Source organism: Syngnathoides biaculeatus, chromosome 23, assembly GCF_019802595.1.
Source record: "Syngnathoides biaculeatus isolate LvHL_M chromosome 23, ASM1980259v1, whole genome shotgun sequence".
Classification (NCBI taxonomy): Eukaryota; Metazoa; Chordata; class Actinopteri; order Syngnathiformes; family Syngnathidae; genus Syngnathoides; species Syngnathoides biaculeatus.
This window is the reverse complement of record NC_084662.1, coordinates 6,471,925-6,498,216: the sequence shown is the minus strand read 5'-3', so window position 1 is coordinate 6,498,216 and position 26,292 is coordinate 6,471,925. Positions and strand designations below refer to the sequence as shown.

At 49.8% G+C, this 26,292-nt stretch overlaps 3 protein-coding genes across 5 annotated transcripts; 2 read left to right on the top strand and 1 right to left on the bottom strand.

Annotated features, from left to right (window-relative positions):
• The first annotated feature begins 892 nt into the window (after positions 1-892).
• On the top strand, positions 893-13,719 carry snx9b (sorting nexin 9b). 2 transcript variants are annotated; one of them, XM_061812394.1, is made up of 18 exons: positions 893-1,169; positions 2,752-2,838; positions 3,909-3,983; positions 5,404-5,514; positions 6,933-7,101; positions 8,351-8,474; positions 8,551-8,635; positions 8,760-8,885; positions 8,954-9,071; positions 9,169-9,299; positions 9,389-9,492; positions 9,569-9,672; positions 9,763-9,840; positions 10,658-10,734; positions 11,800-11,889; positions 12,405-12,519; positions 12,594-12,685; positions 12,772-13,719. In XM_061812394.1, the coding sequence occupies exons 1-18, from the start codon at positions 1,158-1,160 to the stop codon at positions 12,817-12,819; spliced, it is 1,746 nt and encodes a 581-aa protein (XP_061668378.1). In that variant the 5' UTR covers positions 893-1,157; the 3' UTR covers positions 12,820-13,719. The 2 variants fall into 2 exon arrangements, with proteins under 2 accessions (XP_061668378.1, XP_061668377.1); XM_061812393.1 differs by lacking the exon at positions 893-1,169 and adding an exon at positions 1,270-1,599.
• A 1,143-nt stretch (positions 13,720-14,862) lies between these two features.
• Positions 14,863-18,289, bottom strand: si:ch211-203k16.3 (fibrinogen-like protein 1). Its single transcript, XM_061813089.1, has 8 exons — positions 18,146-18,289; positions 17,842-18,057; positions 17,175-17,294; positions 16,641-16,755; positions 16,420-16,557; positions 15,820-16,036; positions 15,078-15,273; positions 14,863-15,009 (listed from the first exon to the last, which is right to left on the bottom strand). The coding sequence occupies exons 1-8, from the start codon at positions 18,287-18,289 to the stop codon at positions 14,863-14,865; spliced, it is 1,293 nt and encodes a 430-aa protein (XP_061669073.1).
• Positions 18,290-19,821: 1,532 nt separating this feature from the next.
• LOC133497002 (nectin-3-like protein) lies at positions 19,822-25,575 on the top strand. 2 transcript variants are annotated; one of them, XM_061813140.1, is made up of 7 exons: positions 19,822-20,006; positions 21,257-21,604; positions 21,990-22,286; positions 22,460-22,577; positions 22,750-22,799; positions 23,474-23,625; positions 24,424-24,940. In XM_061813140.1, the coding sequence occupies exons 1-7, from the start codon at positions 19,937-19,939 to the stop codon at positions 24,787-24,789; spliced, it is 1,401 nt and encodes a 466-aa protein (XP_061669124.1). In that variant the 5' UTR covers positions 19,822-19,936; the 3' UTR covers positions 24,790-24,940. The 2 variants fall into 2 exon arrangements, with proteins under 2 accessions (XP_061669124.1, XP_061669123.1); XM_061813139.1 differs by lacking the exon at positions 22,750-22,799 and having other exon boundaries at positions 24,424-25,575.
• The last annotated feature ends 717 nt before the right edge of the window (positions 25,576-26,292 follow it).

Sequence of the window (26,292 nt, the reverse complement as noted above, 5' to 3'; positions counted from 1 at the left end):
CATCATCATCATCACTCCTCCGCTGGTGGACCCGCCTTGAAAAGCCAATGAAAAGTGTCCTGCATTTGAATCTGGCAGCATTTTGGTTTTTAAAACGATATTTCATCTCCATATGCTCACCTAATGAGATGCAACGCAAGCCAAACAGTTTTTATTCACACGCACACTATAATGTCTTCATTAGAATCTTGGACCATTGCCGACGCAATCCTTCTGCTGTTCGTCTTTCCCAACTGTTAGCATATAAGGAATGTGCATTTTTTTCCCACACGCGGATATTCCAAAATAGTCTACAAAGTTCCTGAAACCCAAGCTAACGGGTAATCGGGAGGCTATGGGCCTGCGGTGACTGAAACATGCACGGGAAATGATTAACATTTTGTTGGTTACGCCTTCTGTCATCAATAGGTTGTTCTTTCTCACGCGCGGCGGTTTCAAAAAAGGGTAAAAAAGGAAGGGGCGTTTGTGGACATCTTTGGTCTGTTGATTCATTTATGGAAATGTTATTCACGTGGGCGGCACGGTGGCTCAGCTGGTAAAGCTGTGGTCTCACAGTTCTGAGGTCCCGGTTCAATCCTGGCCCCGCCTGTGTGGAGTTTGCATGTTCTCCACGTGCCTGCGTGGCTTTTCTCCCGGTTTCCTCCCACATCCCCAAAACATGCATTCATTGGAGACTCCATATTTCCCCTAAAAGCGTGCTCGTGAGTGCGATTGGTTGTTTGTCTCCGTGTGCCCTCCGATTGGCTGGCGACCAGTTCAGAGTGTAACCCGCCTCCTGTTCGCTGACAGCTGGAATAGGCTCCCCTGTGAGGATGAGCGGAAGAAAATGGATGACTGGATAGAAGTAAATTAGCCACGTTTGTGCAAGTGGAGCAGAGACAGCCAGACGCTGAAAAAAATACTCGCTGTAATGCAACTTTCAGCCAGCTGAGGTCGACACTTACATGTTACGTGACGTTGTTGTTGTTGTTTTTTGTGCAATGGAAAAAAAATTGCCAAGGTTCCATTTCAAGTCGGAGTATTCGAAATAATGACTCTAAGTTGCACTCCGCCCTTACCTTTATAATTTGATGTTGCTTTACTGCAATTTTATGAAGGTATATATTGTTTCGTGATACGCCGGTGCACTTCCTGGTGCGCGGAGACACACTGAAGTCATGTTGACCGCAGTAAGTGAACGCTTTTCCAAAACGATCTTAATGTATAGGATGGGATGGGATGGGATGGGGTGGGGTGGAATGGGGTCCACCTTTCCGGTTTCGGGTCACTCCCAGCACGCACACACACAAAGCTCGGGGCGGTCCGCAAGCAACGCAGCTCGTCTGCAACTTCGCCCGAGCCCACTTGGCCTTCCCGCGTTTAATCTTTTTTTTTTTTATATTTTTTTGCATGAAAAGTATTTTGTGAAGACTTGTTTCGAGGAACCGTCTTGTTTACGTGCCGAAGAAGAAAAGCGGCGGAAGGAAATGTCCAGCTGAGTGTTGGGAAAGCCTCAAAACCGAGCAGCGGGGCCTGCTTGTTTGTTTTTTTTTTTTTTTTTTTTGTCTTGTTTTGTTTTGTTTGTAATGAGTGATAAATGCTTCGACTATGGCACTGAAGGTAAGTCGAGCAGCGCTCCGCTGGCGTCGTCGGCGTCTCGGCGGGCTGACTGCTGTTGCACTTTCTCACGTTAGCTTGTCACTAACTTTGAAAGTCAAAGTTACGAAGCGAGGCGCAAAAACGCCCAAAGGTTCGAGTTCGGAAAAGTCAACTAGACTCCCAGCGCGTCTTTACGTAGTAGTGGGTGACGCTATTGTTTCGCCATACATGGAAAAATGTGTCACTATGAAAAAGTCTTGTGACATTTTACTACCTTTCAAGTGCGGGTCATTTGCTAATCGCGCTGCATGCTGGGAATTGTAGTCTGCGGCTACGTTTTACACTTTTTTTTGGAAGATATGCATTAATTGAAAATGACATAAAATAACTAACATTTAATTAAGTGGCATTTTTTTTAGTTTGCTGACACAGCAAACAATTTTTTAAATTTTTTTATGGGTTTTACACTTCTGTGCAGGGTGCTAAAGTCTTAAGGCAGCAGCATTTCTGGAAAAGAACCATGTGCAGTATAATGTATAAGCCTCTGTTAGTGCGGCCCAACTCGAATTTATAGTGCTGAGGTGAAGGAGGGTGTATTTTTGGGGTTTTTTGTTTACAAGTGGACAACTAAAACAGTTGTGTGCAGATTTTATCCAAATCCATTTTTTTTCCTTTTGTGTAATCTTTCTATCTGTATCTGTCCTACTAATTTCATCTTTTCAATGTTAAAATGATCGGAGCGGAGGGTCGTGATAGCAATGAAACAAGTGCATACTTCAAATCTTTTGCACAGTAATGTGTACATCACGCATTATGTCAGCAATTAGCTGCAGTACCATCCGAGTGTAAATATGACACTGCCATGTGTGGACTTTGCACAGATGTAAATATGAATAGTGACATTCATCACCGTGCAAAAAGGTTATGTGCAGCGGTTGTTAAAAGTAGACTTTTCCCCCCCCCCCCCCCTTGCTTGTTTTTGGTTGACACTGCGATCCAGTTAAGCGTCAGCAGAAAAAGGGGAAGGGGGAACTAGTTTGGCTTGTTTCATATTGCACTTTCAAAGTACAGAAGGCGGCCTGTTTCATGTGTATTCATATTTGGTCATGTCGTGCCGCCGACAGACAAATGGGAGAAAACAAACAAACCTGGGGGTTGCGCGTTTGTCTTTAGGCACAGGTTTTATACGACTTCACTGCGGAGCCTGGAAACAATGAGCTGACGGTGAAAGAAGGGGAGACCGTCACCGTCACCAATCAGGTGGGTGGGCCGCTATCTGCCTTTTTTTGTCACACGACACTTTGCGGCAGCTCACGCCGACAACACGACTTCTTTATTCCCGTGCGTGCGGCGACCGCAATAACGTCACAGCGGCTCTCCTGCACACGGTTTGCCCTCGCACTCGCTCGCTTATTGTTGCAGCGAGAACCCAAATCAGCGGCACAAATGAAAGTGGAGACACGTGACTGTCCCCCCCAAAAAAAAACCAAAAAAAACAGTCCTTCCAAGGTCTCAAATCGTGTGTGACAAACACAGCCCGGAGGAAGGAAGGCACACAGCAAACGTGATGTCATTGCAGTCACCAACAGTTCAAAGGTCTCTGAGCTGTGTTTGCTAACCCGCATAGTTTTCAAAGTCTGTCTTAAGCGATTTGGGCCGCAGTTGACCGTTGCCTCTGAAACGTCTTTTGTACGGCTTGTAAAACGCTGCTGATGCCAGTTTCAGGGTGGTGAGATTTCCTTATACAGTGTCAGCTTTTTTCTTTTTTTTTTTTTTTTTATCTTTATGATTATTATTTAGTCAGAACTCTGTGTAATGCAACTTCAACATTGTTGTGTTCTTGTAAGGTAACTGTTGTAGTCACAAAGTATGTTAACAAAGACAACTAAACACAAATTTAATGACAAAAAAGGTGGACGTAATAAAGGCTGTGGACTCTTTTTTTTTTTTAATGAAACCAAAGGACTTGGCCTCAAACTTTTATGATGCTGTGTGCGCCTTTGGCAAACTTGAAATGTTTGTGGGCTGGTTACGTTCTGAGACGAGCGCCTGATGTTAGCGCCTCATTTTAGAATATTGCTTGCGAAAATGGCCCACAGCTCCACTGCAAGAAAAGTTATCTCAAAGGGAAACGTTCATCGTGTCACCGCCTGCTAAGACACGTGTGAGCGCCGTGTGTCCTCCACCAAGGTCCACGGGAACGGCCTTGGCACTTGTTGATGCAGGAATTACTGACAAAGTTCACCGCTTGGAAACAAATTGAGCTGAACGAGTTCACCTTTGATTGATTTGATTGATCCCGACCGAATGTTGTGGAATTTGGGTTGCAGCACATCGGCGGTGGCTGGATTGAAGCGCAGAACTCCAGAGGGGACGTCGGCCTGGTGCCCGAAGACTACATCGAGGTACGGAACAACGCGGACCAACCTAATCCTGTGCTGAAAAGAAAAAGAGAAACAAAATCGCAGGCAGATAGTCAAAAGCTGGCTGCCGGAGCCACCCGACCACCCGACCCCCGCCAGCCTGAAAGTGAAATCTCAACAGGATGCGCCTCCTGGAGAGTTGCGCTGATGAGGTCGTCTCCTCTCATCCGTTTGTGTGACTTCGCTGCAAGGACGTGGTTGGCTCTGGACACAAAGTAGCCCGAGTGATGTTTGTGCGTCTGCATTTGAAGGGCCCCTATATCAAAGCGCCACTCACTTTTCATCTGAGATGATACGCTGTGGCGACCCCGAAAGGGACAAGCCGAAAGGAAAACAACAACAATTGAAGTTACTGAGTCGTGTTGATGTAACTGTAACGTGTGTGGCGCAGATGACTAAGTCATGGGTCTAGTTAAGCCACTGTTTTGTTTTTATTTTGTATTGGATACGGGATATTCCTGCCACTTGATGGCTGCCGTTCTGAGAATTGCTCCCAAAAAAAAAACATTACCAGACTTTGATGCACCGGCGAAACCAAAATGATCAACAAAACAACACAGCAGTTCCCAAGTACTAACACCACATTTGCTTCAATTTTAAACATCAATGTGACCCCTCTGCCAAAAAGTTTGCCCTTCCCAAGTTTTGTGTGGAAGAGTAGATTTGAGGTCTGAAAAATCTTGGTGCCATTTTTGAGTAAGGCCAAACAAAACCAAAAAAAAAAATGTTGTGATTCTGATTTTTCTACATTTCAGGACGAGGGTTGGTCGGTCTTTTTTTTTTTTTTTTTTTTAAACTAATTAATTTATTTTTACTTGGTCTCCAGCACACGGTGCCACCATTTTCTTGTCAGTTCTCGTTAATGCATCCTCTCTCGTGCGTAACAAGATCAAAATCCACGAAGGCTCGCTCCAGAAAACACGAAACAATGTGGAAAAATGGGACATGACAAAATATGAAAATGTAACTTGACTTGATGTGAATACGCATGCATGTACGTACACACAACGATCTGGCAACAAGTGCCATAAAAACTTGATACGATTGATGGGGACACGCCCGAAAGTCATCTTTGTGAGATTGCATGAGATTTCGAGGTCCGTGGGGAAAAAAAAGAAGTCTTCATGTGCGGTGGTCTGTGTTGAGACTGTCGGGGCACACTACACACAAGAGGAACAGAAATGTTCAATCCCTTTCCAGCACACGTTCTGCTCTCGAAAGTATTTCACGAGAGGAAGAGGGCACCGTTGGTTTTGCACTTCAGTGGGTTTTTTTTTTTTTTTTTTTTTGGTCTTAACTTCCACTGGAACGTCTTCACGTTACCCCGTCGGAATGAACCTGTGAAAGTCATAAAGACTCCGCTTGGAATTGTTCCCCCTTCTCTGTTCCTTCCCATCCGCAGCTCAACAAGTCGCCCCTCCCGTCGTTCCCCGCCGCCAACGTCGGGAACGTCGCAAGTTCCGATCTGTCCTTCTTTGACGCCTTCGCCCCTGCGTCGACCCAACAAAACCAGGTAACGCCGGCGGTTTACGCGAGCGCTTGAGAGTTCAACGGGGGGGCCCATAAATGTCATTTTGTTCTTCTTTTTCCTGCCTGTGTGAACACAAAATGCAGAAGTGAGATTGGCCAAATGTCACGCCGCTTTTTTTTTTTTTTTTTTTTTTTTTGGTCACGTTTGCATTTTAGCACTTTGAATGGTTATACTAGGAGGAAATGAGCTGGACCGAGAAGTTCCGAGGAAATGAGTGTACTGCTGCATCGGTAGAAAATCTGGCTAGCGAAACGTCCTCCCTCTCCCTGGCTCTCTTTGCCTTCGCTTGAGCCGCTCGGTTCTGGGCGCCTCGTCGTGACGTCACCTTCTCTCCCTTCCCTCAAGGTGGACGCTAGGGGCTCGAGCCCCCGGCCCGACACCCCAGTTACCCCAGTTTCCCCCTACCTTTCGTCCCCCGATGAGGTAACCGCCACTCCGGGGTGGTCAGCAGCCAGATTGGCATGACACCCGCCGACCCCCACCCCACCCATTGGCTGCGATCGGTTCCCTCGCGCAATTCCCTGCCCGCCTCCCGTTGCCTGTCGACCGCATGTTCCTACACAACTCTTCACGCTTTATTGTAATATTTTGATTCAAAATCATTGGAATCTATTTATGGAAAACATAACATTGACAGAAGGTATCAAAAGTCTACACACCCTTGTTCAAATGCCCTGCATTTAAAAAAAAAAAATCATAATAATGTGAGAAAGATAAATCACCATCAGAACATTTTGACATCAGCAAGAATGTGAGGTTCCTCCCCCAAATTGTTTGATTGTTTCTGTCCAGGTTGTAGGTCACGTGAACAGTAACTCATTTAGTTCCCTCCCCACTTTGGCAAAGCATTTCGAGCACTTTGAGTGATCTTTTGAGACCCGCAGAAAAAAAAATAAAATAATAATAATAATAATAAGTCTGTGGCAATACGCGCGCCGAACCTCCCAAAAGAAACAGCAGATGCTCTTCTTTTGTCAGAAAAAGGTCAAAGTTTTTTCGTTCTTGACCACTCAGTAGTGGAACATGTCGAGCAGAAGAGTTGCTTTTATTTTGTTTTATGACACCTCCAACTATTATATGATATAAGCCTGGCTGACATTGGAACACGGGGTGGGTAGACTTCATATCCACACTATACGCTGTTGGAATATAGTGTTCCATTCGGGTCATAAGATGACTGCTTTCATTGTGTGTGTGTACGCAAGGACACATTATTGATTTTTCTACCGGGTCTGCGTTTGGCTTGCGCTAAGCTAACAGGAACCCAAGTACTGTATGTGCTATTGTGCATGTCGACGGCAACGAGGTTTTCGGGCGCATGCCTGGCAGATGTACAAATCTCCCAAATCGGATCTACAACATGGTAAATGTGTAAATCATTTTTTTCTTTGACTCTTCAGGCCCACAGCAACGGCAATGACCCCTGGTCAACGTGGAACGCGGACCCCTCGGCGGGCTCCTCTAACAACTGGGCATCCAACCCAGAGGGAACCCAGACCGGCAAGCCGGCCCCGGTTGACTCTTGGGGCGGCGCCCCTCAGGGCCATCCTCAGGCCTACCAGGGTCCAGGTAAGTACCCGCGTTCCGCATTTCAGACGTCACGTACACGGGCAAAGATATCGATACACACCTCAGTCAGTCATTTTGCTCCATCCGAAGTTTGCTTCGACAGTGTTGGTCCCACTTGAATCTTATTTCTGAGCCACCAACTTTGCGGGAACATCTCGGGTAAGAGTTTTTAGTCGAAGACTAGAGCAGAGATCGGAGCAGAGTCAGGCCTTCGTTCAAGTCCGACATTGTCCCAAATGTTGATGTAGAAAATTCCCATAGACACACCCTCGAATCTTGTCCTTCGTTCGGAAAGTTTTGCCAGTTACATCTCACATTTCAAGTGTAATTATGACATATTTACGTCCTAAGTGGGATTCTGTTTTTCTTTCTCTACGTCTTTGTTGGTGTTGCTGGCCGTGTGGTTTTTGTAGAAGATGTAATAACCTATATGAATTACAGAGTCCGAGGTATTAATGTCATGTTGATGAAGTCATTGTAAGGTGGCTTCCCCCAACCAAATTGTTCACCTGCTAGACTGGAGAGTCGGCACAACTGCATAACGCTACGAGTGTGTTTTCCGACTCACTTGAAACAAAGGAAATACCTCAGCTATGTAGAAAACAGGAAAAAAAAAAAAACAAGGTCATCTGCAGCTGTGTGCACAGCCGATGACACAGCAGATATTATTATTGCGTGCAGGTCGTGCACGGTGGAAAAAGTGGACTCACGTATGAGTCAAGCAGGCAAAATGAGGCCTGACCTCAATTCTCCATTTGTTTTTTTTTTTTTTTGTTTTTTTTTTTTTAAGTGAAAGGGAACCAACAGGGGAGCAGAATTGACAGACTTTTCCACTTTTCTTTCTCCCTCTTTCCAAAGACATCTACCCCTATCCGTACCTTATTGATTACGCAGGTATCCTCGGCATGGCTCCTTCAAATTTTTGCGTGAAGGACGGCAAATATGTATTAAAAGCATGCGTGACAACTTCAGATTAACACTGGGTTGACTGTTTGCTGCAACCTGCAACTGCTTCAATGGAGTTATTAGGGGGAGGACTTTAATGCACGATTTGACTTGTAATTAATTAATTACAAACAAGTTGAGTTTGAAGGACGAACGGCTTTCTCTAACGCGGAGCCAAGCAAACATTTTTAAGAGTGGAATTCTCATTTTTCTGACGTACGTTCCAAGTCTCTTCTGAGCGTCGACGGCGCTTCGAGGGCAAAGCGCAGCTTGTAATATTTTTTTTGGGTGGGCTGACCTCCAGGAGCCGAGGACGACGAGTGGGACGACGAGTGGGACGACAAGTCGACCGGGGGTTACGGCGAGTCCGAACCCGGAGATGGCAGCGGCTTACAGCGAGGGGGCGCTCACGCGTCGATGAAAATCAAGTAAAGGGTCGACGTCTTGTGTCTGCAACCCGACTTGACCAGAAAGCGGTGCATCACCTTTCCGTTTGGCTTTCAGGTTTCCGGGCTTCTCCAAGTCTGGTCCCGAGTTGTACCTCCTGTGCAAGCAGATTGCAAAGGGCAAGGACAAACTGCCAATCTACGTAGGTTGCTTCTCGTTTCTCGCCGGGTTCTCGTAGACAGCTGTCACCCTTGAACATTGGGAGAGAGTTTGTCGATTTCCGAGGATTCGTTCTCTGCATGCGGCCTTGTCACTTGACTTCACAGATGGGAGAGGTCGGTCCGGTGTGGCTTTACCCGGAATCGCAGCTGGACTGTGTGGTCGCCGATCCCAAGAAAGGCTCCAAGATGTACGGCCTCAAGAGCTACATCGAGTACCAAATCACACCGAACGTAAGCGGCCGCCGCTCGCGACGGCGTTCGGGCCCGCTCGAACGTGACCCGCGGCAATTCGCTTTCAGACCACGAACCGACCCGTGAACCACAGATACAAGCACTTCGATTGGCTGTACGAGCGGCTGCTGGACAAATTCGGCTCGGCCGTTCCCATCCCGTCGTTACCGGACAAGCAGGTTACAGGTGCGTGTCTCTCTCTCTTTTTTTTTTTTAAAATTCTTCCCGGCTTTGGTGGAGCTGAGGGGCCGACGGTGTCGAGTGTGCTCTTTGTGCGTGCCAGGGCGCTTTGAAGAAGAGTTCATTAAGATGCGAATGGAGCGGTTGCAGGGCTGGATGAGCAGGATGTGCAGGCACCCCGTCATTGCCGGCAGCGAAGTTTTTCAGCTCTTCCTCACGTACAAGGATGAGAAGGTACGCAAAAACAAATTGTCACTAGTGTAAATGCGGCCTCATAGCTAAGTGCTTACATGATGACGCCAGAATGTTTTTCAACGGTTCAGGACTGGAAAATGGGCAAGAGAAAAGCAGAAAAGGACGAGACGGTGGGAGTGATGATCTTCACCACCGTTGAGCCCGAAGCTGCCGACTTGGATCCCATCGAAGTGTAAGAATGGCGAGACGTCCCTCAGCTGGCCGCACAAACACTCAGCGGGCATGTTTTTGCGGACCTTGGCGCACAGGGAGCAGAAGTGCGAGCAGTTCAGCAGGTTCACCAAAGCGATGGACGACGGCGTGAAGGAAATCCTCACAGTGGGCCACGAGCACTGGAAGCGATGCACCGGCCGTGCGTGCAGTCCACGCTGCTGAAAAGCACCATTTACATTTCAAAATTGTCATTATGTGAAATCGTTCCCGCTCATCTCTGCTCATTCAGCTCTGCCAAAAGAGTACCAGCGAATCGGCAAAGCCTTCCAGAACCTCTCCTCGGTCTTCACCAGCAGCGGCTACCAAGGTACGGCCACGACGCAAAGTGAGTTGTGCGGTTGTGAGCGCGCTGGCGGACCAGCGTTGACTGGAATGTTTGTAGTCGACAGCGGGGGTCACCGACGCGTTGCCCCCGAGGACCACTTACTGCGCCCGTCAGGCGTCTTCGGTCACCAAATTCTTCTTCTTATCATTTGTGCTTGAACATTTGACTCTGACTTGTTTGCGTTTGTGATATTTTTTGCCCCTCATACGACGGGTGCTCACCACGTCGCCCTCAGCGACGATGATGACATCACCGGAATTGCACCCAGCATCCAGTCAGATTGCTCAGATATCATTTTTTTTAACCAATGCATGATTTGCCGGGCCACACGATTGCGATGAAAATGATTCAGAAGACGGCCATTTGTGTGATTGCGTTTGCTCTCCGGAGCCGAGGATTCTTCCGTAAGAGGCCTTTTCCCAGCTGACGTCGGGCGGGCAAAAGGGTGGCCGCCACCTCTTCGCCTGCGCTCACGCTCGCGTCTCGCGGCTGTGAGGCCGACATGCGGCTGCTTTATTTCACAATACCGTTTGTAAAATGAGCAACAAAATGCATGTCACAACATTTTGAGCGCAACTGCGCAACTGTATGTCGACGTGACAGACCTCGACTTTGTGCTTTCGTGGCCATTCCGGCTTTGAGCATTTCTTTGCATTCGGACGATTTCCGAGCTAAAATCATTTTCTTGTTTTTGTTTTTTTTTTTTTGTTTTTTTTGTTCCAAGTGCATTTATCCACTCGTCGTGTATGTGGAACAGTTGTTTTTCTTTTGCATTTCAACCCCGTCTCCCTCCCCGTAGGTGAGGTAACCCTGACCGACGCCATGACGGCCGCGGGGAAGACGTACGAGGAGATTGCCCAGTTGGTGGCGGAGCAGGTGGGTGCTGATTGCTTCCCTTAAGTGTCATTGTGATCATTTTTAATCCAATCAATTTTTAATTTTGTCTTGACTCGAGCAAGCTTACGTCTCACGTGTCCGTTTCCTCGCCCCCGTTGCCTTTTTTGATTACGCTTTCGACCCAGCATCCTGCTGGCGGTATCTGAAAAGGAAGAGCTCAACATACCAAAAATGTCGGGACAACGCTTAACTCCTTCACTGCCACGAGCAATTTCTGGAACTCAACCGGTTAGCGAATGCCTTTGTGAAGTACATTTTTCAGTGTGTAGACAAGGGTCTCGACCAGCTCGTCTCTGAAATTCAGGTTTGTTAAACCACCGTAACATCGAAGAGGGCGAGCCCTGCGGATGGCAACGTTGCATCACTTTGGATTTGAGATTAGCACCGGTTTTGAGTCAAAGACAAAGATGAGGAGGTGAAGCGCTTCTTGTTACGAGGGAGCGAAATGCCAAGACACAAGTTGGGGCAAGTTTAGGCTTGAACAGAGTATGCAGAAACGGATCGTGTGGAGGCAGAAAGCGTGTCAAGCGATGGCAAATGTCATGACAAAAGTAATGTATTCGTTCAAATCCTGATTGAGTCAATAAGAATAATAATGTAATAATTTCGTGAACTCCATCAGGAGTTGAACGACCCCCTTGGTCCCAATACTTTATCAGTGTAGATCATTTTGCCCTGAATTTGGTTTAAAAATATCCCTGAAATGTGTTTGTTTTTTTTGTTTTGACATGACACGGGGCCTTTTTTTCTGCTGCGGCATTTGTGGTAAGACTGAGCCGAGCCAGACGTGCGTCTCGAGTCTCCCTCGTTTACTTGTCGTAGAGACAGAAAATCTTTCAGGTCTGTCGTCTGTCTGTAGAGACGAAAAGCAGCCCTACAGTACGTTCTTGTAGGAATCTGCAATAATGGAAGCATTTGAATTTTTCCCCCTCAGTCATTCACGCGTTCCTGCCGCTTAGATTCCCGTAGTCATCCGTGAAAGTTTCCTCGAGCCTGGCACCTGAACACGCCGTGTTTGTGTCTGCGTTGGTTTGTTCCGTGCAGCCCAAAAAGGACCTCCACTTCCTCATGGAGACCAACAACGAGTACAAAGGTTTGCTCGGATGCTTCCCGGACACCATCGGCGTCCATAAGGTACGGCACCCCCCCCCGCCTTTGCAACGTTTTCCTCGTTTGGGTCTTTCGTAGGGCAGACTCGGGGTGACTTGTTTGCGGGTGGGTGGCGATGCGTTAATGGGAGGGAGGCGGCGTACGCAGACAAAATTCCGCGTAGGTCGGGTGGAGCCCAGACTTTAACCTCCAATCTCACAAGTTAGCCCACGGGTGCGAAAGTGTTGCACGCTGCGCAAAGAAACATTCGTAGAGCGCTACGGTAAGGCCCCTTTGTTGAAGTAAAGAAAAGCTCAAAAATCTTAGAAATCAGACAAATATTTTTGGATTCCGCAACGGTACCGTGACAAGCGAGAAAAGGAGAGGCGGAAGATGGTGTTCTGGTATGGCCCGCGACCGGTTGGCGACCGGTCCAGGGTGCAGTTGGCTTTCCGGCCGAAGTTAGCTGGGGTCGGCTCTATCGCTCCCGTGACCCTCGTGAGGATGGGCGGCTCGGGGAATGGATGGATTTTGCGGACGCGTGAATGTCCGTGTTGCAGGCGGCCATCGAGAAAGTGAAGGAAGGCGACAAGTTGGTGGCCACCAGTAAAATTAGCCCTCAGGAAAAGGCCGTCATGGCCAAACGGGTCAGCACCATGTCTTACGCGCTACAAGGTAAGCGCGCCACGGCGCTCGGCCAGAGACTCCCCGGCGGATTCTCACCGTTTTGTCTGACTCGTATCCCGCAGCTGAGATGAACCACTTCCATAGCAACCGCATCTACGACTACAACCGGGTCATGCAGCTCTACCTGGAAGAGCAAGTCAAGTTTTACGAGACGGTAAAGAGCAACGTCGTTGTCCGCTGTCTGTCCGGAGCGCCGTCTTTAATCCGCGCTCTGGTCTTTCTTTCCCTCGCACCCCGCAGATCGCCGCCAAGCTGAGACAAGCTCACAGTCAGTTCACGACCATGTAACGCGGCCGACGAAGCCCATGTCCCAAATAGTCGCCACATAACAGCCTCTTGAGGTTTTTCTTTTTTCTTTTTCTCCCCCCACCCCCCCCCCCCCCCACCACCAATCTCCTCTCATCTCTTGGGCGGCTTTTTGAGCGTTAAATAGCGTTCAAAGCGGAGCGGCCTGGCGCTGATTGCGGACGACAGAACACGCAATTGGAAAAGTATTCTACTATTCACTGTAGCCTCTTTTTAAGAATGAAATGTCAACAAAGTTACCGCGGCAACTGTTGTGTGCCTTTCCACGTGAATGCGTGCCCCGCGACTCATCCTTCGAAGGAATCGTGCATGTTTGTGTTTGCGCTTCCTGTTCAGATGACAGGAAGCTCCACCCCTTCCTGTCCTCCGCCCGCGTGCCTTGCTCCGTAAGCTTCAAGCTAATTCCATGTCTGCATTTGCAAATGTTTACATTGCAGGACATAACACGCGTTTAAAGACTTTATGAATGATTCCCGCTGCCAGTGGTCTGATTTTGAATTTTTTTGTTTTTATGAAAGGTGCAGGAGCTGTCGAGCACATATGCAGTTTGTGCTTTTTTGTTTATTGGTTTGTTTTGCTTTTTGCTTGCAATCAATCCCTGGCTTTAATTTTTTATTTTTTTTTTTTTTGGGGGGGGGGGGGGGCTCACTTTATTTTACTATCACGTGATACACAACTATAATAGATGTATAGACGCATATTTAATAAGCACGCTGACCGGCACCACAGGTGCACGTGTACAAAGTGAATAAGGCCTGTTTGAACGACTTCGGGGTCTGTTTTGGTCAGTCCGACGGTTTCTCGGCTCTTATTTGTACATGTGTGCCTAATGAAGTGGCCGCTGCGTGTACAGCACATATAAATAAATATACATTATTCCGGCAGGTGCTTCCGTTTGAGTTATTAAGCAATCATTTTCCTCTTTTATTTACATCGAAAGAATCCTCGCCTTGTTGTCAGCGCGGGCGCACAGTGAGGCCCTTATCGTCCGCACGGCGTTCGAGAGGCGGCGAGGAATGCCAATGAGAGCGCAAAGGGTCAATGAGGGGGTCTGTGCGGTCCGGTAAATGCAGTTGGGGGGGGGGGCGAGGGGGGGGGGTGAAAGCGGCCTTTGAGTTCCCCAGTGCCGTCAGGTGCAGCCGGACGGGAACTAACTGTGTGAAGTGGCTTGGAGCCCCCGGGAAGTGAAGTGAAAACGGACGTGAATGTTGTCGACGGGCCAATCGCAGGGCACGTCCGGACAAACGGACGCACTCGTTGTCCAATGAATGTCGCATGTTCTTGGAGGGTGGGAGGAAACCCACACAGGCACCGACCGGGGGAACATGCAAACTCCACACAGGCGGATCCGAAATTTTTCATTTCTCTAAATTCAAAAAGGAGAGAGTGAGAGGCACGGGGTAGCAGCTGGAAAGTGTTAGCCTCACAGTTCTGAGGTCCTGGGTTCGAACCCGGAGTGGAGTTTGCATGTTCTCCCCGTGCCTGCGTGGCTTTTCTGCGGGCAATCCGCCCCCCCAGGTGTGATTGTGAGTGCGACTGTTGTCTGTCTCGATGTGCTCCGATTGGTGGGTGCTCCTCCGTGACCCTTGTGAGGATAAGCAACTAAGAAAAAATGAATAGATGGATATCTATAGAGAGTGAAATATTTCGATATCTTACTGCGAAAATCCGTCATCTCAAGAAATACGACTTGACAATCTGTATATTGTAAGTTTAGCTTTTTTTTTTTTACAGATCTGAAATAAATTAATTGAATTTAACTCAAATTGGAGCTGCATCTGTGATTTTATTGTATTATACACTATTCATATTTCCATAATGTTCATTTTTAATGTTATGCATTCAATATTTTAACATCTGGATTATCATTAAAACAAAATGTTTTTTTTTTTTGCTAACAAAAATAAAAACATCTAAAAGGTATAAAATTAAAAAAAAAATGAAATCATGAAACAGTCCAAAAACAATCGTAATAATGTCCTACGAGTGAAAGTGTTAGTCCTGAAGCGCCACGGTAACAGTCGCTCACGGAGACAGACGGTTCCGAAAGGTGCGCGGCCGGATCATCATGGCGACTTTGCGAAGCGAGTAATAGTCCGAGTCCCTCCACGAGTGCCAGACGATCCCGTCCGGGCCCAGGTGGCCTCTGCCTTTGGGCGTGTAGTGACCGCCCTGCGGGACAAAAACAGGTCAAGGCGCGCCGGTAACTCCCGTTGGGGCGGTCGCGCTCGGACGTTCACCCCGTAGTAGATTCCGTTGAGGTTGGCGTAGAAGCACTGGCCGTACCACCAGCCGCCGTGCGAGATCTCGGCGCAGATGTCGCCGCTGTCGGGCGTGCTGAAGCCGCGCTTGTCGTGGTACCAGCCGAAGGAGTCCCGCGCGCTGCCGCTGAAGCCCGACACGTGGAGGCGGTACCGGTGCTCCTCATCTTCCACGCTGTTCCGCGTTCATCACAATCGTTCATCGTTCGGCGCTACCGACGTTTCCCTCGGGCAACCGGAATCCAAACTGTTACCGCCGCGGACGGAGGTATTCCACGAGGACGCTTTTCAGTGGTCGCACGTGGAAGAGGCTCTCGTGTCCGCCCCAGCTTGTATGTGAGCTTCGGCTCGTCAAACCATTGCAATGACAAATAGACGCCAGCAGATGGTGGCATTGCTTTGCTTTAATTTTGAGATCGCGCCGCTTTTCAGAAAATAGGATCATGTGGTAAATATCACTTTGTAATGTCAATTTTGATGGAGAGGAATGGCAAAACGTTGGAAAATGACTTGGACAAAGTACGTGGCAGTGCCTCTCCACCAAGTGCCACCTCAACAAAATACTTGGCTACCCAAGTACCACAATAATGATTGAGAACGGCAAGTTTTATTTGATTAATTTTTTTTGCAGATCGCTTGAGGGAGTGCAGGTTCCCCCCGCAGGCTACAGGCAAGGGAACTTTTCTCAGGTTTTGGCGGTTATTTCCTGACGAGCACCCACCTGAAGTGCTGGTAGAGGGCGTGCTTGCGCTTGTTGCTCCAGTCCTCCAAGTCTATGCGCAGGCTGTAGTCCCCCCGGCCGCTCAGGTCGTGGATGTGACGGTTGCCGAGCCAGAACTCGGAGTGGAGGTCGCCGAAACCGGCCCCGTATTCCCGCCAGCTGCGGTCGAAACTCACGGAGCCGTCCGCCCGCCTCTGGATCACCGTCCAGCCGCCGCCTACGTGCAACAAAAGGGTCGCGCCGGGAACGCGAGCGAGGTAGATTCTTTATCCTCTGCAAAGAACGAGAGATCCTGACAGCGCTTTGACTAAACTTTTCCTGACATTGACTTTCACCGTGATGGACTAACGGCATTTTGCGCGTCGAGCGTCGTCTTGAAGGTGGTGGGGTGGTCAGATTTGACCCACTACCACAACCTAAATTTAGAACATGACATTATGTGAATGTAACCTGAACGGTCTCCATTATCTTGATTTCGTAGCATTTCTCTTGGCTGTTTTTGTGTTTCTACGATATCAACCTGATGGAGGTGACAAATGGAATCGGTTTTTCCTCCCTGCAAAGAGGACCGGCCTCCCCGTCCCCGAAGGCGCGACTGACCGTCGGTATCCATGTTGCAGTAGACCTCCACGGGCACGCCCGCGAACGACGGCACCACGGTGTAGACGCCGGACCTCCTCGCGCCGTTGTAGTAGATGGCGGCGCAGTCCACGGGGCAGTTCCTCATGTGATGGAGCTCTGAAGGAGGAACGAGCGGGGGTCAGTTGGGGGGTCCCCTGCCGGAATTCTGTGGCGCCGCTTTCCGAGGAGAGTGCGCCGACCCGGGTGCGAGGCCTGCTGGGTGCTCATGAGGGGGTTGGGCCGGACCGTGTTGATCAAACAGCCGGGACTCTTCTTCGCGTGCTCCAGTGATTGGCTGAGGTTATGAACTTGGTTCTGGAAGTACAGAGGACAAGCGTCGGAGAGGTTTCGACTACAAAAAAAACACAAACAGTCTTTCCCTGCGTGACGCGCACGCACTCGGAGCCAACAACGAGGCACTCTCAGGCCTAAATGTGCATTCCACTCGCTAGCTACAAAGCTGGTCTTCTCCCCCTTGCTCTTCTGTTTTCCTGCACTCGTGACCAACAACGAGGCGCTCTAAAATGGCACCCCAATGTACTCTCCAAAGGAAAGCTGTATTTTCTAGGCCTAGGTTTAGCTAGCTAGCTAGCGACTTGCATGTTGCGATTGCGCCGCACAACCACTGATGTGAATGCTCAAGTGAGGGGCGATTGGTGAAAAAGCTCCTGAACTGCATTTCAGCCAAACTCTCTGAAGGTTTTGTTGAAGGGGCAGGGAAGGCGGCACGTTACCTGCAGGTTGAGGATGAGGGTGGCCTGCAGGTGCAGCAGGCCGGCGGCCTCGACGTAGCGCGCCTCCATCTCGTGCAAACGGCGCTCCAGGGTGGCGTTGCAGAGGCTTCCGTCCTCATGCTGACGTCGTGCAAAACCACACGTCCGTTAGAGTCACCGGAACCGCCACGCGACATTGCGGGGACGGGGCAAATACACACACACACACACACACACGTGCCTCGCGGGCCTGTTGTTGTGCACGTCACACTTTGGCTCAACATGGTGCCGTCTCAGTGGATGAGCGGATGACGGCGCATGAAGCAACACGTGGTGGAGAAGGAGGCTAATCCCGTTAGTTAGCGAGGTCAAGGATATGTGAGTGGGGGGGGCGGCGGCGGCTGCCCGATGACACATGACGGCCCACCGCTTGCTGCTTCCGACCGTCAAGACAAGCGCGAGGAAACGACACACCGGCGGGGAACATAAAGGCCCTGCTCCTGCAGGGAAACCTATTTGGGTTCTGACGTCACTTTGCAATCCGGTCCCGCTTCGGACAGCAAAGTGGCGTCACCGTGACATCGATCCGAGTCGACGTCAGAAGTCGGACCGGCCGCCACGTCAACGTCGTCATTGTCAGTGGTTCGCGGGTAAGACGAAAACTGCGCCGCCGAAGGAGGTTTGTCACCTGCAGCTCCAAGACCTTGATGCGGTGCCGGTGGTTCCTCAGCTCCTCCTGCAGCTCCGAGACCGTCTCCTTCAGGGCGGCCATCTGTTGCTTGCGCTCCTCGTTCTGGTGCAGCCAGTAGGAAACCTCGTCCGAGCAGCGGAACATGTCGGGGCAGCGCTGGTCGTCCAGCTGGGGCAGCGTAGCGGCCAGGCGGCACGTGCCGTCCTCCGACACCTGCGCCAGAAGACGCGGGAAGTTTGTCAAAGGGGGAAACAAACTCCACCGTCAAGCATAATTTGATTTTCCATTCACTTGCGGTTACCTGGTTGGTGTACTCTCCACACTGCGCACCACCGCCGTCGCGTCGCGCCGTGCCGTCGGCCCGCTCTGGCGCCGTCGACGGCCAGGGAAGCGTCAGGACGGCCCAAAGGGCCACGGCCCACACGGGGGACGCCGGCCGGGACATGGCCTCCTAGCGGGCCCCCGTGCCGGACTTCAACAAGCGAGGCTCGGCCTACCGGGGTGAGGACGATAAACCTGGGGTGTCCAAACTGAATCTCAAAATCATCGTTTCCCAATGAAATGCGGTTTTTCTGTTCCAGCTGTCAAAAGAAACGAGGAAAATGGCTGCAATGTGTTCAACGAATAAGAAAAACTACACATGCAGTACTCACACGGATATATTCTTTATCTTCTGCAAAGATCGACTAAGCTTACTGCTGTGGGGTTGTGACATCATCTTTGTCTCCATGGAGACCCGCGTGTCTGTATCACACTGCCCCCATGTGGGCTGGCAGTTTGTGGTCATGTCACGTCACGAATTAAACTGAAGACACCACTTCCTTGCTTTTTTTCCCCCCAAATGTTGGGAGTCAAAGTAAGGACTCGTCAGAAAAAGAAATACTCGAGTAAAGTACAGTATTTTTCCCCTGGTCACCTGCCACCTTTGCCGTTTATCAGCATTTGTTAGCGCACTGACCTCATTGAGAGAAAAGCTGCGACCCCGGGGGGGGGCCCCGGACTTCGGGGCCGGGGCCTCCTTCCACGCCGCTCCTGCCCGTTGTTTGCGCTATCGCGCTCCTGCTGCGTCTTCTGCCGTCTTACTTTGCATTCTCCCTTTCACTAGACACCTTAGACCCGTAATCCGCCTCTAAGAGGATTTGCACCGGAGAGCCAGAGAGGCAAATGGCAAGGTGGGGTTGAAGTTCTCGGGAGGGGGGCTTATGCCTAAGAGGAAAAACAAAACACATTCACGCGACTTGCTTGGTTGTTTTTCGTCGGTACTGTAAAAAAAAACAAAGACGAACTTGAAACCACCTTCTTCCAACCACTTGAAGAAGGCACTTACTTGATGGTATTTGACTTTTTTAGTTTTATTTCAAATTTACAGTGAAAAAGGTTTAATTTGCTCTGTGACCTACGCCGGAATCTCGAATCGCCTGTCCCCATTGAAGTGAATGAAAATGTCAGTAATCCGATCCAGCCTTGCAAAAACACACAATTTTGTAACGTGTCTCTTAGAAACCTCAAAAAAAAAAAAAAAAAACGATTAGGAAATTGCTAGCAATATTGTCAGAGTAGTCCAGTAAGTCAAGAACAAGTCTTCTATGGGAGCTTTTGTGATGGTTGGTCATAAAAGCAGTCCGCGTTTCATTTCTAATCCCTTCAAGGCCTTTTTTCAACATCTCTTGTCATCTACATTTATAAATGGAGTCGATCTCCAATTCTTTAGTAGCAGCACATTTTAGTCCGGTTTGGGGATTAGAGATTTTTTTTTTTTTTTTTTGCCAAACATTCTTTAAATCATTTTAACAAGTGATCTCCGATAATATTTCTGAATATAATGAAAAATTCCACCGAGATCCATCACATCCTGGGGTGGATTCCTCCGTTGGCTGTCGGGTTTTGGTTGGGTCCTGGTGGGAGGAAAGGGCGTTTCCGCCGAGTGCAATGCAGCCAGCGCTCCTGCAGGTGAGCTCAAACCCCCCCCCCCCGCCCCCCTTTCCTCCCCCCGTCGCGCGCGGCGCACATGGTTCAGTCCGCAAACGGTGGCTGAGCACGAGGACCCGGTGCAAAGTGGCGAATTGAGGCAGGACGTCACAACTTGGGCAAAATGTCGCCCACCCCTTGGCAAACCTCCCGAGGCAAAGTCGCCTTCTTTCACCTCTGCTGTTGCATCTCAGGTGAGGAAGATTTATCATTATTATTATTATTTTTTTTTTTCCCCGAGTCTGAAACTTTGGCCTGGCAAACCATCGGCTGAGAAACTTCGTTGGCACCCAACTGTTAGCTAAGAGTTGCCTTGAAGTTTTAAAAGCCCCGCTTATGATTTTTTTTTTTTTTTTTGGTTAAGAAATGGGGCAAGTCATTTTCCCATATGACTTGAGAGCTGAACACGTACAGCGTAAATTCAGTTTCGATGGCGTTATGCCATCCAGTTGGACAATTGGTGCGCTTGACGCTGGCCGATGATCAATATCAAGTCAGAATATTTTAGCGCATGCTGTACAATTTGAAACGAAATCATTCAATCAAATGGATGCAAGCCGCTGCCAACCTTATCGTCGTCGGAATGTTTGGTAAGTAATATCTTAAACGAGGCAGCGCGTTGTTGGCCTCATAGCGCTGAGGACCGGGGTTCGAATCCCGCAACCCTCTGCGTGGAGTTTGCCTGGGTTTCCTCCCGCGTCCCAAAATCATCCAACATTAATTGGACACTCGAAATTGTCCCTAGGTGTGATTCTGAGTGTCTGTCATTGGTTGGCTGACGACAAGTTGAGGGTATGCTACGACCCTCGTGAGGATAAGCAGCTTAGAGAAGGGATGGCTGGATGGGTGGGTGGAATATGTTAAACGAGTGGCTGTTTCTGGATGTGTTTCCGTACGAAGAAGATTTTTTTTTTTTTTGGTCAAACCACAAAGGAAATTTTTGAACGCAAAAGAAAATGAAATGCTCTTTGGTTGGTTGACTTACTTGTTGCGCTGTTCAAACCAGGCGGCTTCTACTTGTTGAGGAGCTCTTGACGATTCAGCTGGAAATTTCTAAATTGCAAATATCCCCAGTAGGAAACTGTCTATGGAAAATAATTTTGCGCAATAACCATTTTTGTTGTTGTCGTCCCTCAAATTTCGACACGTAACTGACTGAAGAAGCGACGGCTCGCATCTCCGAGTCTCGTAAGTTGGGGCCCAACCGAAGTAGCTAGCGTTGAACTTAGCCGAGTTGTTGTTGGCCGCTGTCATCCGGTTTCTGCTCAAATGTATTTTTTCTCCATTTTACAAGCCTCTCAAGAGCGACCGTTTTTGTAATTTCCTGATGTATTCCCGCTAATAACTAAGATGCCAACTTTGAAAATTGCCCAAAGTTTTGCAACCCAGCATGACGATTCTTATTTTTCAAATTGTATATATTTTTTGGTGCGTTCTCGGGCAGGGCTGTGGGCCATCCGGGTGGTGGCGCCGCCCAGCGTGAGCCCCGTGCTGGGGCAGAGGCAGACGTTGGAGTGCCGGCTGGACGCGGGCGCCGACTTCACGCTGGCGCAGAGCTCCTGGGAGCGGCGTTTGCCCAACGGCTCGGCCATCGTGGCCGTTTACAACCCCACTTACGGCGTCTCCGTTCCGCCGGAGTTCGTCCATCGCCTGCATTTCCGCTCGCCCTCCTCCCGCGATTCCGCCATCGTGCTGGAGAAGGTGGGCTTCGCGGACGAGGGCGTGTACACGTGCAAGGTGTCCACGTACCCGCTGGGCAACGCCCAAGCCTCCGTGACCGTCCGCGTGCTCGGTAAGCGCCTCAACTTTCTTTCAGTCTCCTCCATTCCGGGATTTCTTGCACTTAGTGTCATTTCCCGTGAATGGTGCGCAAATAGATTTTCAAAAAGTCAATAGAGCGCATTATACTTGGGTATAGATTAAAAATACTGACGAGACGTGCCAAAGTTGTGCAATTCCCACGGAAGAGCTGCTGCAGATGATTGTTATTATTAGCACTCTCAAACGAAGAATGAGGAATCAAGCGTAGCTGCAGTGCAGTTCTTTTTCCGAGTGGAGATGAGTAAGATGCATTCTACACGGGAAAAATGGCAGAAGTTTGCAAATGTTTTCAGTTCACCCGGTTGAACTCTGAATTCCCTTCCTTGGTGTTCCGTTGCCCTTTTGGGAACCCGAAGCCGAGCCCAAGGTCTACGTGTCCACCGGCACCACGCCGCTGATGGACGGCGGCAACGAGACGACGGTGGCCACCTGCGTCGCCGAGCGCGCCCGCCCCCCCGCCGCGGTGTCGTGGGAGTCCAACCTTTTGGGCCGGTCCGAGGTGCAGCTTTTCGACGTCGACGGGACGGCCACCACCATCGTGCGCTACCTGTGGCGGCCCACCCGCAGCGTCTGGCGCCACTCGCTCACGTGTGTCGTCCGCCACCCGACGCTGACCGACGACGTCAGGCTCCCCTACCGGCTTGACGTGCAGTGTACGTGCATCGGTTCTCCCCGATATTTCTCACCTTGAAATAAAGCCATACAGCAAGAGCGAGAATTCTTAGAGAATTCCACCCCCGGGCAGTCGTGCCTTGACGCACGTGCGAGACAAACCCAAATCGTTCCTTACGTTTTCATTGCATCAAGTTTTGTGTCTTTGCCGCAGTTGCTCCCGAAATCTCTGTGGCGGGTTACGACGGGGAATGGAACGTCGGCAGGGGCGACGTTCGGCTGACGTGCCGAGCCTACGCAAATCCGCCAGCTCATCGCTTCAGATGGAGCAGGTGTGTATAGTTTTATTCATATGTACGTATAGATTGTGTATACACTGAGCGGCGACATCATTAGCACTGCCCAGGTAATCCCGGGAGATCCCGCCCAAAAAATGTGCAGTCCTTAAAGGGCCCGTCGTGTCTACGTCACTAACAAGTTCTCTTTGCGTTTTTTTCCACTCAGGATAAGGAAAATGGCTTTACTCTACAATAATAATCAATTTCAAACAGTCGGTAAGGAGTTGCCCGGGGAAGACTTTGTCGCCAAAATCTGTACGCCGCCTTGCCTCGGTGTGATGTCATCGACGGAGCTGGACAAAGGAATGTAGCACCCTATAAAGTGGCGGTATTTGCTCGGATTTTTTAGGTACCGTCGCTGTCCGAAAATGAGGGCAAAAAAGCGCCGTCTTGCTTGAGTTTCCAAACACGGCGGAACACGAGTTGTACGAGTTCACAAAAGCAAATGCCCACGTTCCGTCACCGTCACGAAGGCCAGCGATGCAAAACTCCTGGAAATGAAGCTACTTTATCTCATGCGGCTGCCGTTTCAGGAATAGATTTCAAGAAAACAAGCCTACTCAAATGTATCCAACCTCACTGTTTAAAAAAAAAAAAACGAGACATTCGGCGACGATTACAGCACAGAATGCGTCCGAGAATAATAAGTAGACGTGTTTGTCGGCTTCGGCTCGCTGGGGTTTTGACTTAAATGTGGGTGGGCCAAAATCTGGCAGTCTTCGGGAATCCAGCCTGAAGTTACTTTTCGGCCTAATTTTGTTTTGAAGTCAATACGCGGAGGACGTGTTGTCCACGTTGTCGGCCTTCGTGGACAAAGTTCCGTCGTGGTCGCTTTCCTCGTTTGTCCTTCCAGACTTTTTGATGACGCCGTTGTTGTTGGTGCCTTCCAGGCTGGACGGCGACATGCCGGAAGGCGTGCAAATCCTCAACGGCGAGCTCCTTTTCCCGCGTCCGCTCCAGAAGAACGACTCCGGCGTTTACAGGTGCGAGGTCGCCAACGCCGTGGACCTCCGCAGTCGGGACCTCCGCATTCTCATCCGAGGTGAGCGATGGACGACGCGCTGACCTCCCGGTGGCCTCCCAGGGAATTATTCACCTTCCACGTCACGTACGGCCGCTTATCATCATCATCATCATCCCGAACGAGATGTTCGATGATCAGTGCGGGAATGAGGTTGAAGTCGCTCTCACTTGCGGTCGACTGTTGTTTTTACGTTTGGACGAGATAACTTAGTGCGACCACATAAGATCAGCTGGGTCGCACGAAACCTGCCACAACTTCCCTATTAGTGGATAAACCCATCGTGCTTGCAATGAAATCCCCCAAATCTCACACAAATCAGGAACAGTAAAAATTATTATTATTTTTTTTTTTTTTAATGTTTGAGTCACCCTTCCCCCACCAAATAAGAACTCGAGCGGGTTTGTTTGAATCCGGACGAGCCCCACTGAAAATGGATCATCTCTTCAGGCCCATTTCGCGTGCCTCGTTGTCCGTTGTGAGTTTGTGCACGTCACGTAGAAAAAGATGGAAGAGCTATGATTTTCAAATTGGCAACAACAACAAAAATCTCCCAATCGAAGCCATTTCTTCCCTGTTGTCAAGTTAAATAGTAAAGGATGATAAAACTATCCATCCTTCTGCCTGTAATTCGTAATTTATTGTAAGCAATAAGGGAACTGAAAAGATATGATTTCATTCCTTCTATATTTCCGGGCTTCCAGCATGGAGTGGATGAGAATTTATTGGCGCTGCCCAGTGACGAAAATGCTAATTTGTCACACTCCTGGTCGGTCAAATGGGGCGCCGCTGACTTTCTCCGCCCTCCGCTCCTATCAGATCCTCCCTCGTTGGCCTCCACCGTTACTGCTCCCGTCCGCTCCACCTCCGTGGACGATAAGCTGCACGTCCATCCGGGCTCGCCCACCCTCCAAGCGCTCCCCGAGAGTAACGTGGCCACCGCGGTGGGCGTGGCCTCCTTCCTGCTGCTGCTGTGCGCGGGCGGCGTGTGGTACCTGCGCAAACGGCGAAGGTTCCGCGGCGAACTCCAGAAAGCCCTCAGCCAGCGGCAGAACCTCCACGCCGCTGACGCTTCCGCCGACGGCTCCCGTCGCAGTCGGGACCGGCACCCAGAGGAGCGGGGCGACCCCGAGCTGGAGCGCCGCCGCGCCGACGACGGAGCCCAAAGCTACACCCGGGCCATGAGGGGCGACGGTCACCGCGGCGACCAGCGGCGTCCCCGACAGGGAGAACTGGACTTTTGTGGTCCGGCGCAGCAGCCCAGGAGGCCCATCGACGCTACGAACAACGGCGCCCGCTACGAGCCCAACGAGGACGGCGTCGGCGATGACGTCTCTGACGGAGAAGGCTCGGTCATCGCTCGTAGGTAGAGGTACCTTTGAGCAAGTCACGGCTTTTGGAAACCGAACTCTTTTGCAACCCGGAAGACACTTGAGACTCGCTCGTGATGTCGCGAATGCTCCTCGTTGCGGCTGCGCCGTGACAGGTGCCTGCCCCGGGCCGGCGCGTTCAGTCCTTTAAGACCTTTGACCTCGGACTACGCTGCAGTGCGGACCAGAACCTGACGTACAATTCGGAAGATGGCCACTGGAACTTATGGAAGTCCAAAGAATGCCCCCCGCCCCTTGGCCTTGTTTCATCCTTTGGTTCGAGAATAAGCGTCCTTGCTAACCTCAGTTCATTTTTATGCTACATTTAAAAAAAATGAGTGAATGAGTTGATGCAAATTGTTTGCCGTTCACGCTTCGTGCCGTTACTGTTCTCGGTGGCGTATACTCGCCGTACACGTAGCAGTATTGCCAACTTTGGTTGACAAGTCGCACCGCAGCAAAACTGTCGGCACTTTTTTTCGATGTTCTTAGTGTGTGTATTTGTGTAGTTGTCCAACATTCGTCATGGAAGGAATTGCACATATTTGTCGTGTTTTTGCCACAGATACTGAATTTCAATAAAGCACCTGAGCACAAGTGAGTTCGTCCCTCCGGTGTTCAGCTCCTCTTTGAAGTTCCTTTTGGAGAATATTTCGCCATATGTAATTCATCTGTGACGACAAATTGTACCCATCTCAGGTCAAGACAGCCCGCGACGAAAGCGTCGGAGCGTGCCTGACGCGTCTGACGACAACCGCCGAGATGGCCGTGCACGGCGACCTCCGGGGAAACGTTGACGACGATTTCCCCGCCCTTGCCGGTAACGCCGAGTGAAACCGTCGCAATCGCAACCTGAAAAAGAATCTTTGGCTCATCTTTGAAAAAATATTACATTTAAAAAATATTGAAAGATGCATGAAAAGAAATCAAAACATTCAACAAGCACACTGGACATGGTCACAATCAGAATCCTTTTTATGTCAAAAAGTCTAGCATGACAATAGACAAAAAACATATGTACAGTATTCCATCCCCCCCCCCCCTCCCTGCAAACAAGGGTTACGGCCACTTGGTGGCGCTATAATGCCAGTCTCGCTTTTCGTCATAACCAAGTTGATGTGTTCTCACGAAGGCCGTCAGAGGCGTCACCACTTTTTTGTCCTATTTGGTAAAAATGTCATTCAGATGCAAATCGGATCGGATGACCTCATCGCCTGTTGGACATTTGGATGGCCGCCGTGTCGTTTTGTCCCAATTTTATTTCCACACTGGTGCAACCTTTTTGTTTCATGTTTTATTCTTCTTCACGGACCCGCCT

Coding starts and splice junctions, on each gene's coding strand:
- snx9b (XM_061812394.1), top strand. Junction 9,493..9,568: donor GACTTGGATCCCATCGAAGT/GTAAGAATGGCG, acceptor CTTGGCGCACAG/GGAGCAGAAGTGCGAGCAGT. Junction 9,673..9,762: donor CTGGAAGCGATGCACCGGCC/GTGCGTGCAGTC, acceptor CTGCTCATTCAG/CTCTGCCAAAAGAGTACCAG.
- LOC133497002 (XM_061813139.1), top strand. CDS start 19,937: ATGTCGCCCACCCCTTGGCAAACCTCCCGAGGCAAAGTCGCCTTCTTT. Junction 22,287..22,459: donor CTACCGGCTTGACGTGCAGT/GTACGTGCATCG, acceptor TCTTTGCCGCAG/TTGCTCCCGAAATCTCTGTG. Junction 23,626..24,423: donor CCTCCGCATTCTCATCCGAG/GTGAGCGATGGA, acceptor CGCTCCTATCAG/ATCCTCCCTCGTTGGCCTCC.
- si:ch211-203k16.3 (XM_061813089.1), bottom strand. CDS start 18,289: ATGTCCCGGCCGGCGTCCCCCGTGTGGGCCGTGGCCCTTTGGGCCGTC. Junction 16,037..16,419: donor CTGCAACATGGATACCGACG/GTCAGTCGCGCC, acceptor TGTTGCACGTAG/GCGGCGGCTGGACGGTGATC. Junction 15,274..15,819: donor GCCCTCTACCAGCACTTCAG/GTGGGTGCTCGT, acceptor AACGCGGAACAG/CGTGGAAGATGAGGAGCACC.